The sequence below is a fragment of the Muntiacus reevesi genome, chromosome 1, assembly GCF_963930625.1.
Source record: "Muntiacus reevesi chromosome 1, mMunRee1.1, whole genome shotgun sequence".
Lineage (NCBI taxonomy): Eukaryota > Metazoa > Chordata > Mammalia > Artiodactyla > Cervidae > Muntiacus > Muntiacus reevesi.
This window is the reverse complement of record NC_089249.1, coordinates 270,710,904-270,725,376: the sequence shown is the minus strand read 5'-3', so window position 1 is coordinate 270,725,376 and position 14,473 is coordinate 270,710,904. Positions and strand designations below refer to the sequence as shown.

General features: G+C 39.0%; 1 protein-coding gene across 1 annotated transcript in view; it reads right to left on the bottom strand.

Moving 5' to 3' along the window:
• FAM81B (family with sequence similarity 81 member B) overlaps positions 1-14,473 on the bottom strand; it is a 52,882-nt gene that overhangs the window by 8,832 nt on the left and 29,577 nt on the right. Inside the window, exons 6-7 of the mRNA XM_065936810.1 lie at positions 11,621-11,750; positions 6,565-6,671 (exon numbers count right to left, since the gene is read on the bottom strand). Coding sequence (XP_065792882.1) covers positions 6,565-6,671; positions 11,621-11,750 — 237 coding nt within the window. The remainder of the gene's footprint in view (positions 1-6,564; positions 6,672-11,620; positions 11,751-14,473) is intronic.

Below are 14,473 nucleotides of genomic sequence, written 5' to 3'. Positions count from 1 at the left end.
TTGACTTTTCCCTAACATAATGGACATAATTTGCCATATAAGAATTATTGTTCTGTTAATTATAGAACATACAGTTATAATCTTAATAGGATGAATTTATCTTAGATAACACATTTTAGTTCTCAAATCCTCTATATCACTGGTTATGGGAGTATTTCAATCAGATGTAGTTGCATAGGTAAGTAGGTAAGTAGATGGATAGATGGAGTGATAGGTAACTTTTTATTTCCTTTTCCTTAAATCATAAATCAGACCTTTAAATTATGGCCAGAGACCTCACTAGCATAAACATGAGATAAGGGCTGATTTTTAACATTTTTTCATACTGATAGAATCTGGTTAAAATGCACACAAGGGCAATTATAAGGGAGAAAGTTACAGAAGAGTAAAAGAAAATTTAATAGGACTCTATAGAAACCATGAGAGCCCAGTGTAGAGAGGGGTGGGTGTGTATGTGTGTGTGTGCAAAAGCGTGCTCCCTCACATCTGAATCATGGTGAGCCCGTGAAGTGTAGCCTGCTAGGCTCCTCTGTCCGTGGGATTATCCTGGCAAGAATACTGGAGTAGGCTGCCATTTCCTCCTCCAAGGGAGTTCCCAACCCAGGGATCGAAACTTCATCTCTTGTGTCTCCAGTGTTGGCAGGCGGATTCGTAACCACTACCCCCTGGGAAACCCATGGCTGTGGTGGGAGTGAACGGTGAGGACAGAGAGGGAGGCTTGAAACAAGTTTCCCAGGGACCTCCCCGGTTGCAGATGACATACATGAATGACAGAGCTCCATCCTGGGTTAGGTTTACCAGCTCTCTCATGTCTCAGACCCAGTGGTCTTGCATGCAACAATCTGTTGAATGAACTTTTTTAGAAGACATAAATATTTTGAATTCTTGAAAGCTGTTACTATTACTAGGCTTTTGAGAGTTCAGACAGTGGCTTTAACTACACGAGAATATAGAAAAATTTAGTGCCATTTGGTGGGCTATAAACGCAGATGTCTTCATTTTTTGTAATCCTATCTGAATAAGTCCTTTAGATTAGGTACTATTGTTTCTTTAGAGACTGAGTCTAAGAATCTAAGTTTCATGTCACAAACAAGAAATAAATTTCAAGAAACGTTTTTATGAACTAAATTTATACCAATAGTGAGTGAGTGAAAGTTGCTTAGTATGTCTGACTCTTTGGGACCCCATGGACTATACAGTCCATGGAATTCTCCAGGCCAGAACACTGGAGTGGGTAGCCTTCCCCTTCTCCAGGGGATCTTCCCAACCCAGGGACTGAACCCAGGTCTCCTGCATAGCAGGAGGATTCTTAACCAGCTGAGCCACAGGGGAAGCCCTTTATACCAATAACCTCAAATTAATTTCTTCTCAACATTCCGTGGTTTTTAATGAGTGACACTAGTTAAAAAGAAATTTCAATTTCACTCTGATAGAAAAACTTTTGCTTATTGTTTGTTACAAATTGTGCTTGAGTTTAAATTCCAGTATCTTCATAGCCTCAGACCATCAGTTTTGAGCACCTGATCATTCCCTTTCCTAAATTTTTTCAGTAGCACAGTTCAGTTCAGTTCAGTCGGTCAGTCACGTATGACTCTTTGTAACCCCATGGACTGCAACATGCCAGGCCTCCCTGTCCAGCACCAACTCCTGGAGCTTGCTCAAACTCACGTGCTTTGAGTCAGTGATGCCAACCAACCATCTCATCCTCTATCATCCCCTTCTCCTCCTGCCTTCAATTTTTGCCAGCATCAGGGTCTTTTCCAATTAGTCCTTCAAATCAGGTGGCCAAAGTATTGGAGTTTCAGCTGCAGCATCAGTCCTTCCAATGAATATTCAGGACTGATTTCCTTTAGAATTGACTAGTTTGATCTCCTTGCAGTCCAAGGGACTCTCAAGAGTCTTCTCCAGCACCGCAGTTCAAAAGCATCAATTCTTCTGCACTCAGATTTCTTTATATTCCAACTCTCACATCTATGCATGACTACTAGGAAAACCATAGCTTTGACTAGATCGTCCTTTGTTGGCAGAGTCATGTCTCTGCTTTTTAATATGCTGTCTAGGTTGGTCATAGCACAATTTGTTTAATATGTGAAATTATGAGATGCAGGCATCACAGATGACACAAATAGCCTGATTTGGAGTCAGACACTTTCTAACTGTGTGACTTCAGGCAAATTATTTAATTTCCATCATTATGAGCTACCTTGTGTTTGAAATGAAGATAAAAGCCAGCCAGAAGAGCTGAGTGCACTTGAGCAGCATGAGCATTTAGTGATTGGTGGGTGGTGGTGGTGGTTTAGTCACTAAGTCGTGTCCAACTCTTTATGATGCTATGGACTGTAGCCCACCAGGCTCCTCTGTTCATAGGATTTCCCAGGCAAGAATACTGGAGTGGGTTGCCATTTCCTTCTCCAGAGCATCTTCCCAACTCAGGGATCTAACCTACGTCTCCTTCTTGACAGGCAGATTCTTTAGCACGTGAGCCGCCTGGGAAGCCCTTAGTGATTGGTAGGTGTTTATAAATGACAATGAATATTTATTAGTTCTGCCTACTGATATATTTCATTTAATATCTCAACTTTCACTTTACCTGTTAATGAGCTTTTCACTTATTTATGTGTTTTCTCCCTTACTGTCTATGGCCATGATTATATTTTTGGATTTTCCAAAACACAACTTAATGCATTATAGATACTCAAAACAGTCTTTTGTTCATTGGCTTCTTTTTGTACGAAACGTGCTGGGTGCTGAGGATACAAAGATGAATGAGACGGGTCCTTGCCCTGATTTGTTTTCTACCATGGCAGCACCTTCAAAGCTGTGTAGTAAGACTTGACTCTCTGCATTTGCTTCATTGGCCAAGTGCTTTTTCTTATAATTCACTATCAACTGAACAACAGCAGCAGCAAGAGCTATCGAGGGAGTGCTGCCTCTGCCAGCCCCTTGCTGAAAGGCAGCCACGGTTCATGAGGCCTGAGACTTGCTCTGTAAGCACTTGGTTGTTGGCTGAGGATATTACTTAGCTGACCATTGGACTAAGGCCCTTCTGGAAAGAGGAGGCTCAGTGCAGAGGTCCAAATGATGCAGCCTGTGCGTCTCCTTTGTCAGATCAAATGGTCACTTCTGTGCCAAAGCCCCATGAACTCACTAGAAAATCCCGACAATATTGTGGCTTTTAAGTTCAATATATTAATAAAATATGTCCCGTCTACCATCAAACTTGAATTTGTTAAAGTTTCTAAATGGGAAAAATTGCTCAATTAAACTTACCCGGTTTTCTTTTTTCTTAAAAAAGTAAAACAAATACTATACTCCACCCACTTTGCTTTGAGAACTGCTCTGATTGAAAAAAAAAAAAAAAGCCCTACCCACCTCACTTTCTCTTTGAACAGAATACTTTGTAATATATAGCTTAAAGGGTTAATATCCCTAATGTGAAGGAACCCTACCAGTAGATAAGAAAGTGTTGGAAATAAATGGTAAAAAATGGGCAATTCACAGAAATTCAAAGGGTGAAGGGAATGCAAATGAAAGAAAGAAATGCTATTTTTCACCCTTTAATTGGCAAATATTAAAAAGAATAATCAGTGTGGATAAGAATGCACAGAAAGTCCTTCTCAGGCATTGCTGGTATGAGTAAATTGCTACAACATTTTTAGAAATAAATTTATAAAAATTAATACAAACATAAACTCTGACTTAGGAATTTTGCCTATAGAAATAAAAGCACCTATATCTAAGGACATTTAAGGATATACATACAATAATTTTTGTTTGTATAAACTGGAAATTTTTGTTTGTATAAACTGGTAGCTATAAACTGGAAAAGATCTATTCACCAGTAAGATAGTTGAATTAATGAATGAATGAATAATTAATATTGAGTTAATTAATCGATGAATAATTAATTATGAATTAATTATCTATAAGTTAAAATATTATGCAGCTGTGAAAAATAATGCTAGAATAATACTCACTGATCTAGAGAGATACCAACATATACTGGGGAAAATAAGTTATTGAGTAAGGTGTATAAGATTTATTTTAAAAACCCATGTTCTCTCATATATAATCTATGCTAAACACATGTTATATAGTGTATACATAAAATCTCCCTTTTCTGTTACATGTTTATATCAACAAGGAGGAAAGTGAGGAAAATTACATCCCTGGTGTTCGCACTGGTTACGTTAGGAAGCCTGAATGGTGACCTCTATTTTTATCTTTATTTTATTTGTTGCAATGATGCATGCTACTTTTTAATTTAAAAAATAAGTGGAGAAATTTTAAATAAAAATCTATTGTGTAATTGAATTATAGACTAATAAGTATTTGCCTAGGGAAAAGTCTGGTTTATAAACTATCAAGTACTGTAATACTAATGAAATTTTAAGACTTCACTATTTCAAGTGAGAAAGGATTCCAGTTTATACTATTACAAAAGTGTCCAGATTCAGATTTAACTATTTAGATGATTCATCTATAAGCTGATTTCCCACAGGACTGAAGGTGGAAAAAGTAGGCAACAACATCAGTGAAGCAGTCATCCCTAGATCTCAAACATTTACTTTCCCCCTCTTTTTGGTTTGTTAATATTCTTGACCGCTTTAAGCCAGTCTTCCACTCCAGATAATAAGTTCCTTTTCTCCCCCAATAAAATCCATTCTTAAATTGTACTTCTAGAAACAGTTTGCTTTTCTATTTCTCCTATGGACACTTTATCTTACTTCTAAACTAAAGGGATTAGATCAAACATGACATAGATATTTACTGAGCACCCTCATTGTTCTAGAATTTAAGAACCTAGACAAGCATTTTTAGAGAATGGAGAAAGTAGGTATTTTCTTTTTACCGAAGACACTTATTTCTCTCTTAGTTTTAGTGATGACCACTGGTGGTTCAAATGGTAAAGATCTGTCTGCAATGTGGGATACCCAATTTCAAGCCATGAGTCTGGGAAGATGCTCTGGAGAAGGGAATGGCAACCCACTCCAGTGGCAACCCAACTCCAGTCTAGAGTTGTAGAGTCGGACATGACTGAAGCGACTTAGCATACACTGTTTCGTTGTTAGCTTCAAGTCTTAGAGGTACAAGAATATACTGGTACATTTTATAGTTGGTGGCACTTAGATTTAATGAAATATGGTGGAGATGGAGAAACATGGAGAGAAGGTATATTCATAATTATGATTTGACCAAGACAGTAAACTCAAGTGATGTGGGGCAGAGAGGAGAAAGAACAAGAATAGAGAAAGAACAGGAATAGATGGGCAGAGCCTCTTGATGAAGGTGAAAGAGGAGAGTGAAAAAGTTGGCTTAAAACTCAGGATTCAAAAAATGAAGATTATAGCATTCAGTCCCATCACTTCATGGCAAATAGATGGGGAAAGAGTAACAGACTTTATTTTCTTGGGCTCCAAAATCATTGCATACAGTGACTGCAGCTATGAAACTAAAAGACACTTGCTTCTTGGAAAAAAAGCTATGACAAACCTAGATAGCATATTAAAAAGCAGAGACATCACTTTGCTGACAAAAGTCCATATAATCAAAGCTATGGTTTTTCCAGTAGTCATGTATGGATATGAAAGTTGGACTGTAATGAAGGCTGAGCACCAAAGAATTGATGCTTTTGAGTTGTGGTGCTGGAGAAGACTCTTGAGAGTCCCTTGGACATCTAGAAGGTCAAATCAGTCAATCCTAAAAGAAATTAACTCAGAATATTCATTGGAAGGACTGATGCTAAAGCTTCAATACTTTGGCCACGTAATGCGAAGAGCTGACTCGCTGGAAAAGACCCTGATGCTGGGAAAGACTGAGCGCAGGAAAGAGAAGAGAAGACAGAGGACAAGATAGTTGGATGACATCACTGACTCCATGAACATGAGTTTTAGCAAACTCTGGGATGCTGCAGTCCATGGGTTCTCAGAGTCAGACCAGACTGAGTGACTCAACAACAAGGAGGTATCACCTAAGTACCTAGAATTTCCTTTGCTGGTACTATGATGCCAGGAAATGATGGTTATTTAAATAAGAAAGGAGTTGAGGATAAGGAGGCCAATAATTTGAATGTGGAGTCTTGTCTCCTTTATTGCTTTCTCCATTGTACAAGGGAAAACTCAGTGTAATGTGGGATTACAAATAGTATTCAAATAGGGATACTGAAAAGAAGCAAGCAGAGGGTCTTAGAAGAAATCTTAAAGGAAAAGCTATGAGTCAAAAAAATTATTTGATAGCTTCATGGAATCTCTGAATATTCAATTGGGCTTTACATTGAGGCATTTTAGTGAACAGTTGATAAGTTAAAATTATACTCTTATCAGAAAGTGTCATTTCAGTTGAGATTATGCAAATGAGAATGGCAAATTAATATGCATAGTTCTTCTATTAAAATATGGTATGAATCCCTTTAGTATAAAATATTCTCTGCACATCAGTGTGTTGCTTTATTGCTTGGCCAGGTTCAAATTCCTGGAATAGGATTTTATCCAGTGCTAATGCTTTCATTAAGGCAAAACCCTTTGGAATGCATTAAACAGAATTAGAAATCTTACATTCACTTACTTGAACTCCAAAAGGTTCATTTCGTGGCGATAATCCCCCTGGACCATCTTTAAATTTGAGATTTGCTCAGAACTGGAAGCCTCTATCTTTTCTAAGAGCTGCATTACCTAATGAAAGTACAAAAGGGAGCTTTTTTATGTGTGAACAAAACCACTAGCACTTACATTCATTATACTTTATTCCTAAAGGAGCCGGAATAAAGACTTGAGCCTAAAGCATGTTTGCATCTGAAAATGATTTTTGTCAAAGGAATGAGTCAACAGTTTTAGCACTACTTTCAGGGAAAGAACAATGGGGGCGTGTTCCATTCTGCTGTCTATAATAATCTTTTTGATAAGAAACCATCTAATGATATAACAAAAGCATGCTATTGACCTTGGTTTATCAGTTTGTTGGCTGGATTGTTGCCTTACTTTCTCTCCCCAGTTACAGTGTAAGCCACTGTATCTTCTATCACCACTATATCCTCAGGACACATTAGATGGCCACTGCTGCAGGCTCACTGAATGCTTTTGAATAAATGCTGCAATGCATAATTGGGCTCTGCAAAGAAAACACCTGAGTGGTCTAAGATCAGGCCTCAGGAATTTCTAGGTAGAGTTCTGACATGAGCGCAAATAAATTCCAAGTGAAATAACTTAGGACATTTTAAACATAGGATCTGCTCACTTAGCAACTTTCAAATATGCAACTCAGTGCTATTAACCATAGTCATTATGCTGTCCATTACATCACAAGGCATTTATTTTTATAAACTCTCTTGATTTAGTAAAATAGGAATGCTGCTGTGTTAGTTGATCTGTTGTGTCCAACTCCTTGCAACCCCGTGAACTGTTGCCCGCCAGGCTCCTCTCTCCATGGGATTCTCCAGGCAAAAATACTGGAGTGGGTAGCCATTTCCTTCTCCAGGGGATCTTCCTGACCCAGGGATTGAACCTGGATCTCCTGAACTGCAGGCAGATTCTTTACAGTCTGAGTCATCAGGAAAAAGATTTATTGAGAAAGTTTATTTCTGCCATCAGAGGAGAAACACTGGGGACATTTCTGTTGAAGTCAGGAATAAGACCAGGATGCCCTCTGTCCTTGCTTTATTATTTAATATTGTACCAGAGTTATTATTCAAAACACTTAGAGAAAAGAAATTATGTATATGAAAATGGAAAAAGGTGAGGCCAAATGATTTTTACTTACAAATCATATGATTGTGTGTCTGGAAAAACCAAAGACCAACTGAAAAATTACTATAATCAAGAAGACAATTCACTAATTATAAAATTAATACAGCCTTTATAATACACAACTAACAAGTAGTTAGAAGATATAATGAAAGCCCCATTACAATTAACTAAAAAAAAGGATGAAGTCTCAAAATATATTTAAGATAATGACAAATCTACATGAGGAAAATTTGAAACCACTCCTGAAGGATATAAAAGCGAACCTGAACAAATGGAAAGTACCCTATGTTCTTGGATAAAACACTCAGCATTATGACTATGTCAGTTCTAAAGTTAATTTATAAATTTTACATGATTTCAATTTAATTAAAGCAGAGTTATTTGTCAATTTACTTGCTGGACCTAGACAGGCTAATCTTAAAATCATCTGCAAAAGCAATTATCACTAGGAAAAGGAAAAAAAGAAACAGTGGAGAGACTAGCCCTATCAGATATTAAAAACACTACAAGGTCTCAATAATTAAAATGATAATGAAGGCAATCCTATTTTAGAAAAAAAATTCCAAAATGAATCAAGAATTTGAATATAAATAATAAAGCCCTGAAAGTGTTAGAAGAAAATATAAGCAATTCTGTCAAGCCTTTGTGTGAGAAAACTCTAACTGTGACTTCAAATCTCAGAAGCCACATACACACATAAAAAGAAGACTGATAAATTCAGCTATAAATAGAGACCATGTACAAACCAAAAGTCGAAAGACACATGAAAAACTGGAAAAATATATTTGCAGCTCACACTATAGGGAATCACCTCACTTTGCTAACATACAAAGAGCTCCTGGAAATCGAAAGAGAACAATAGCCCAATAGAGAAGTGGATAAAAGATACGAACAGGTCGCTCACTGGAAAAGAAGTACAACTAGCTCTTGAATAAATGAAAACATGTAATAAGAAAGGCTAATTAAAACAGAGATGTCTTTTCCTTTAAGAAAAGTAAAATTCAAGAATCAAACAACACTCAGTGGTGAGGCAATGGGGATATAGGACATTTTATATATTGCTGGTGGGTATGCAATATGGTAAAAACTCTGGAGAGAGCAAAATCTTTCAAGAGAACAAGCACAGTACCTTTGACCCCACAGTCCCACTTCTGGGTATTTGTTCTACAGACATACAAAATGACATGAGTGCAAGGTTACACACTGTAGCTCTGTTTGAAAGAGCAAATTAGTGAAAAGAATCCAAATGTTGATCCATGAGAGACTGATTAAATGAGCTGTTATACACAGAGGAAGAGGACACAGTCGTGAGAAAGAATGAGGAAGTCCTCCATGTACTGATAGGATGGGTCTCTAGGATATGTTTGTTTAGAAAAAAAAAGGTGCATAGTAATATACTTATGATATGTTATCTTTTGTGTAAAAAGGAGGAAATAAGAATATGAATTTGTATTTGCTTCTACCTGTAAAGTCCTGGGTGTTCATTGGAAGGACTGATGGTGAAGCTGAAACTCCAATACTTTGACCACCTGATGCGAAGAGCTGACTCATTTGAAAAGACCCTGATTCTGGGAAAGATTGAGGGCAGGAGGAGAAGGGGATGACAGAGGATGAGATGGTTGGATGGCATCACCGACTCGATAGACATGGGTTTGGGTGGACTCTGGGAGTTGGTGATGGACAGGGAGGCCTGGCGTGCTGCAGTTCATGATGTTGCAGAGTCAGACACGACTGAGCGCCTGAAATGAACTGACTGAACTACCTGTAAAGGCATATGGAAAGGATTCATAATAGTCTAGTAAAAATGGTTCCCTGTGAGTAGCATGAATGGGTGTGATTACTGGTGACAGAAATGGAAGTGAAAATTCTCAGGGTGTATTTTCTCATATAGATTTGATTTTGAATCATGTATGTATTACCTTAAAAAAACTAAGAGAGAATCTAGAATCTAATATCACCTTTGAAATTAGGTGCAAAATTAAAAACTGAGTTATTACAAAGACTGTACAGTTTTCATTACAGAAATGCCAGAATGTTTCAGCATTGGGAAATACTTTGACATAGCACATTAGAAGGCCAAAAAAATAAACAAGCTAACAACAAAAACCCAAACCAAAAAACCAATCATGCTGAATTAGGCATTTGTTAATGTCCAAAAGGCATTTTATAAAGTTAAATGTTCAGTTCTAATAAAATTTAAGTAAAGTAGGAATAGATGGGTACTTTCTTAACATAATTAAGAATAAATCAAACCAATAGCCAACAGCAAAGACATTTCCAGTGTAATCAGAAACTAGATAAACTGCCTTCTTTGACCACTTTTATATAACAGTGTTCTGGAAGTCCTGGTCAAAACCTTAAGTAATGAAGTTTTACATCAGAGCACTAGACATAAAGCTGTTATGATTTGTTGTTGATATGATTACCTTGAAAAACTAAGATAATCAGCCCCCAACTATTAGGACTATTTAGGTGGGTTTGTAGGGAGATGGACAAGCTTGATGGGACTGCTGGAAACTTTCTGCCTCCTCTGTACCTTCTGCTTTGTATAAACTGACTCCCATGAACAAATAATCAAGCACCAGGCTTTCATCTCCCCCAGCTTCCAAAGAGTTTCCACTTTGTTCTGCCCAAATGCCTTCAGACGAGATGTGCTTGTCTCACACAAGGCACATGACAAATTAGGGCATCGAAGAGTTTGCATTGGCTCTTTTCATTAAACCATTGCCTGTGAAGGTGAAAATGCTGTGCTGAGGTTAGTTGCTCAGTCATGTCTGACTGTTTGCGACCCCATGGACTGTAGCCCGCCAGACTCCTCTGTCCATGGGATTCTCCAGGCAAGAATACTAGAGTGGGTTGCCATTTCCTTCTCCAGGGGATCTTCCCAACCCAGGGATCAAACCCAGCTCTCCCGCATTGCAGGTGGATTCTTTAGACACTTCAGGCAAAAAGAGCACAGAGAACTTGGAGGCAGTGCAATAAGCGTCACCGGTATAAAGGGTAAGCTAGGAAGCATGAGGGTGAGCTGTAGAGATACGCAGGGGCCAGTGTAGAGACGGTCTTTAAAATCCAGGCCAAAGGACTTGTGTATTATTTTGTAAGAAACATAACCCATTGCTAGGATGTAATGTGATGAACTCAGGTTTATGCTGAAACTTTAATAGTAATACCTTCAATGGAAAATTCCTTTGCTTATTCTCTCCAATTGTACCTGGAGGGCCTTCCCTGGCAGTCCAAGAATAGGATTCAACTCCTGGTCGGGGAACTAAGATCCCACATACCACATGGCAAGGCCAAAAAAAAAACAAGGAAAAGAAAAGAGAAAAGAACCTAGAAAGTAAGGAAATGATGGCAACCGTAGAGTTGTAAGCATATGCTTACAATGAGTGGCTGTTTTGGAGTCTAAGAAAATGTGAAAGTGTTAGTATCTCAGTCCTGTATGACTCTTTGTGACCCCATGGACTGTGGCCCACCAGGCTCCTCAAGGCACTCATTAAGTATTTGTTGATTAACCTGGCTGTGTGCATGGTGTATAATGAGCTGTCATATTTAAACCCTTTGGAGGAAAAGAGTTCTTTTGAATAATTGCTGCTTGACTGAGCATTTTGGTAAGTCATAATGATCTTACTTCTGGCATGCATGCATGCTAAGTCGCTTCAGTTGTGACCCTATGGACCATAGCCCGCCAGACTCCTCTGTCCATGGGATTCTCCAGGCAAAAACCCTGGAGTGGGTTGCCATTTCCTCCCAGAGGGATCTTCCCATCCCTCATTTCTTACATCTCCTGAGTTGGTAGGCCAGTTCTTTACCATTAGCGCCATCTGAGAAGCCCTTAGTTCTAGCAGTAGTACGTAAGAGTTTCCAAATTTTTCAGTTACCTTCGTATCCAAGTTCTTAGAAACAGTTTGTAGGGAAGACATCATCTCCTGAATTATTTTTTCAAGTTGCTGGTGCTCATTTCTGATGAAGTGAATATCTCCAGAAAGCTTCATGATGCTGGAATCACATCTAGTGGCAAGATGAAAATTAGATGTGAGATCGATAACATTTTTAACACTATAGTAGAATCTATGCATTCATTTGATGGCAAGAGTTCTAAAGTTCTTTGAATAGTGACTTGGCAGATGTAGGGGCATATACAGAAATCTCCCTCATCTTCCTCTTTTTTTCCTGAATGAATCACTGGCCCAAATTAAAGCACTGAGTTGGAGTAGATGACTTGGGGGAAACTCGGTAGATACAGATTTTCAGCCATAAGATATATTAACTCAGTTATAGGAGTTCCAATAGATTTTGATGTTTGGGGCATACTCCCTGGTGCCTATGGTTAGGCAAAATTGAAGCTTTTTCCTCTTCTACATTGTGTTCTGAATTCTCTTTCTTCCCTTTAGCCCTCTTTTCTTGGCTCCCAGATCATCAATTCCCCTTTGGCTAGATAAAGTGTCCCAGCCTACCAGAGGCTTCCAACCCATCTTCAAAAGACAGCATCTTTTCTCTTAGCCCCAGTGGAAACTCCTGCTCCTTGAGTGGCCGCAGTTAAGTGTTGTCTTCGGTTTGGATGAAAAGAATCCACACTAACATGTGTATGAAGCTTTGGCACCTAAGGTGGCATTTGGCATTTTCAGGGAGGAACCCTAGTGAAATGACATTGAAATTCAGATTAACCATCTTTCCAGCATGCCAGGGAATCCCACCCCCTACTCCACTCAAGGCCTCCCTTAGGAGAGAACAGGTTACTTACTGTATTATCGGTTTCAATGCACTCATATCTACATGAAGGATAGGGCAGAAAGCTCTGTAGAGTTGTGTTTTATGTATTAATAAATGAGTTACCAGACATCACTTTCAAGTTTGTCATTTTATCAAGTAACCATTTTGACTGTCATCAAATAACATTTATTAGAAACTATATTTTCATATTGTCATGATAAGTGCTATAAACATTGTTCTGTGGCTGTCAACATTTTCTTTAGGATCCAAAAACAAATTTCTTTTTCTTAATTTTGGTGTCAAATTTGAGCTAAAGATGAGCTAACCTCTTGAGAAACCTCTTGAAAGGATACCAGATCACTGGTGAGGGGTGGGCAGACTGCCAGGAGGAAAAATCAGGAATTAATCTCATTCAAAATGGAAGCACCTAAGTCACGGGAAAAAGTCATTTCACACATTTGTGTATATAAACTGTTATTGTCAGAACAACCTCAATGTTGGTTAGAATATTATGTTAGTCCACATTGAGATACCCGAAGGCTACACGGGAATCGAAGGCAATATGGGAATGGGCTTCCCAGGTAGCGCTAGTGAATTCATTTGAATCCGTTCTAATGAGATGGATGAAACTGGAGCCCATTATACAGAGTGAAGTAAGCCAGAAAGATAAAGAACATTACAGCATACTAACACATATATATGGAATTTAGATAGATGGTAGCGATAACCCTATATGCAAAACAGAAAAAGAGACACAGAAGTACAGAACAGACTTTTGAACTCTGGGGGAGAACGTGAGGGTGGGATGTTTTGAAAGAATAGCATGTATATTATCTGTGGTGAAACAGACCACCAGCCCAGGTGAGATGCATGAGTCAAGTGCTCGGGCCTGGTGCACTGGGAGGACCCTGAGGAGTCAGGTGGAGAGGGAGGTGGGAGGGGGGATCGGGATGGGGAATACGTGTAACTATATGGCTGATTCATGTCAATGTATGACAAAACCCACTGAAATGTTGTGAAGTGATTGGCCTCCAACTAATAAAATAATATTTAAAAAAATAAAAAAGAAAGAAGAACCTGCCTGCCAATGCAGGAGACGTAAGAGGTGGGGGGGTTGATCCCTGGGTTGGGAAGACCCCTTGAAGGAAGGCATGGCTACCCACTCCAGTATTCTTGTCTGGAGAATCGCATGGACAGAGGAGCCCGGCGGGCTATAGTCCATGGGGTCACACAGAGTTGGACACGATTGAAGTGACTTAGCACACACAGGGAAAGAGCTGTTGCTACCTCCACGGCCAGTCACCTCTCACCCAGTCCACCTGTTACCCCTCAGGGAGCGCTGGTTTGGTGTTGTAGGCCTGTGGTCCAGGATTTAGTCAGGTAGACCAGGCTTTGAGTCTGGCTTCCACTGCTTCCCAGGTTTGTGATCTGGGATGATTCTGTTAACATCTGTAAGTTTCAGTTCTCCTTATCTGAGAAAAGGGGGGTACCAATGCTGCGGTCCCTGCATGTAGCTGCAGTTTGTCCTCTGCAAAACTCCAGGCTGTGCCAGACACATGGGGGTAATGTGAACAGTGTCTCCTGGGATGCTGTATGCTCAGCCTTCCAAACCACAAGTGGCTGCCCTGAAGGGTGGTCCTGCATAGGGTCATTTAAGGATGAAAGGAGATAATGAATGCAGAGCATTTAGCCAGTGCCTGGCATGGAAGAAGCACCCACACAGGATCAGCAGCTTTATTTATTTCCTCAGCTTGAGAGTCGGCACCGAATGATTTTCACCCAACTAGCCTAACTCCACCCTGAGGTCAAGGATAAGTGGTTTTTCAAGGCTGTGTTCCATATTTCAAAAGAAGTTTCTCTTTCTCTCCTTTGAAGTGATTTTATTGTTTCTATTAAAATAACAATTTCCTGTTATAAAAAATTACACGCAATACAAAAAAGGAACAAAGAAAAGCGTTAACATCATCCCAAATTCCACTTTTCAGAAATAATCATTGTTAACATTTGGTTACTATTTCATT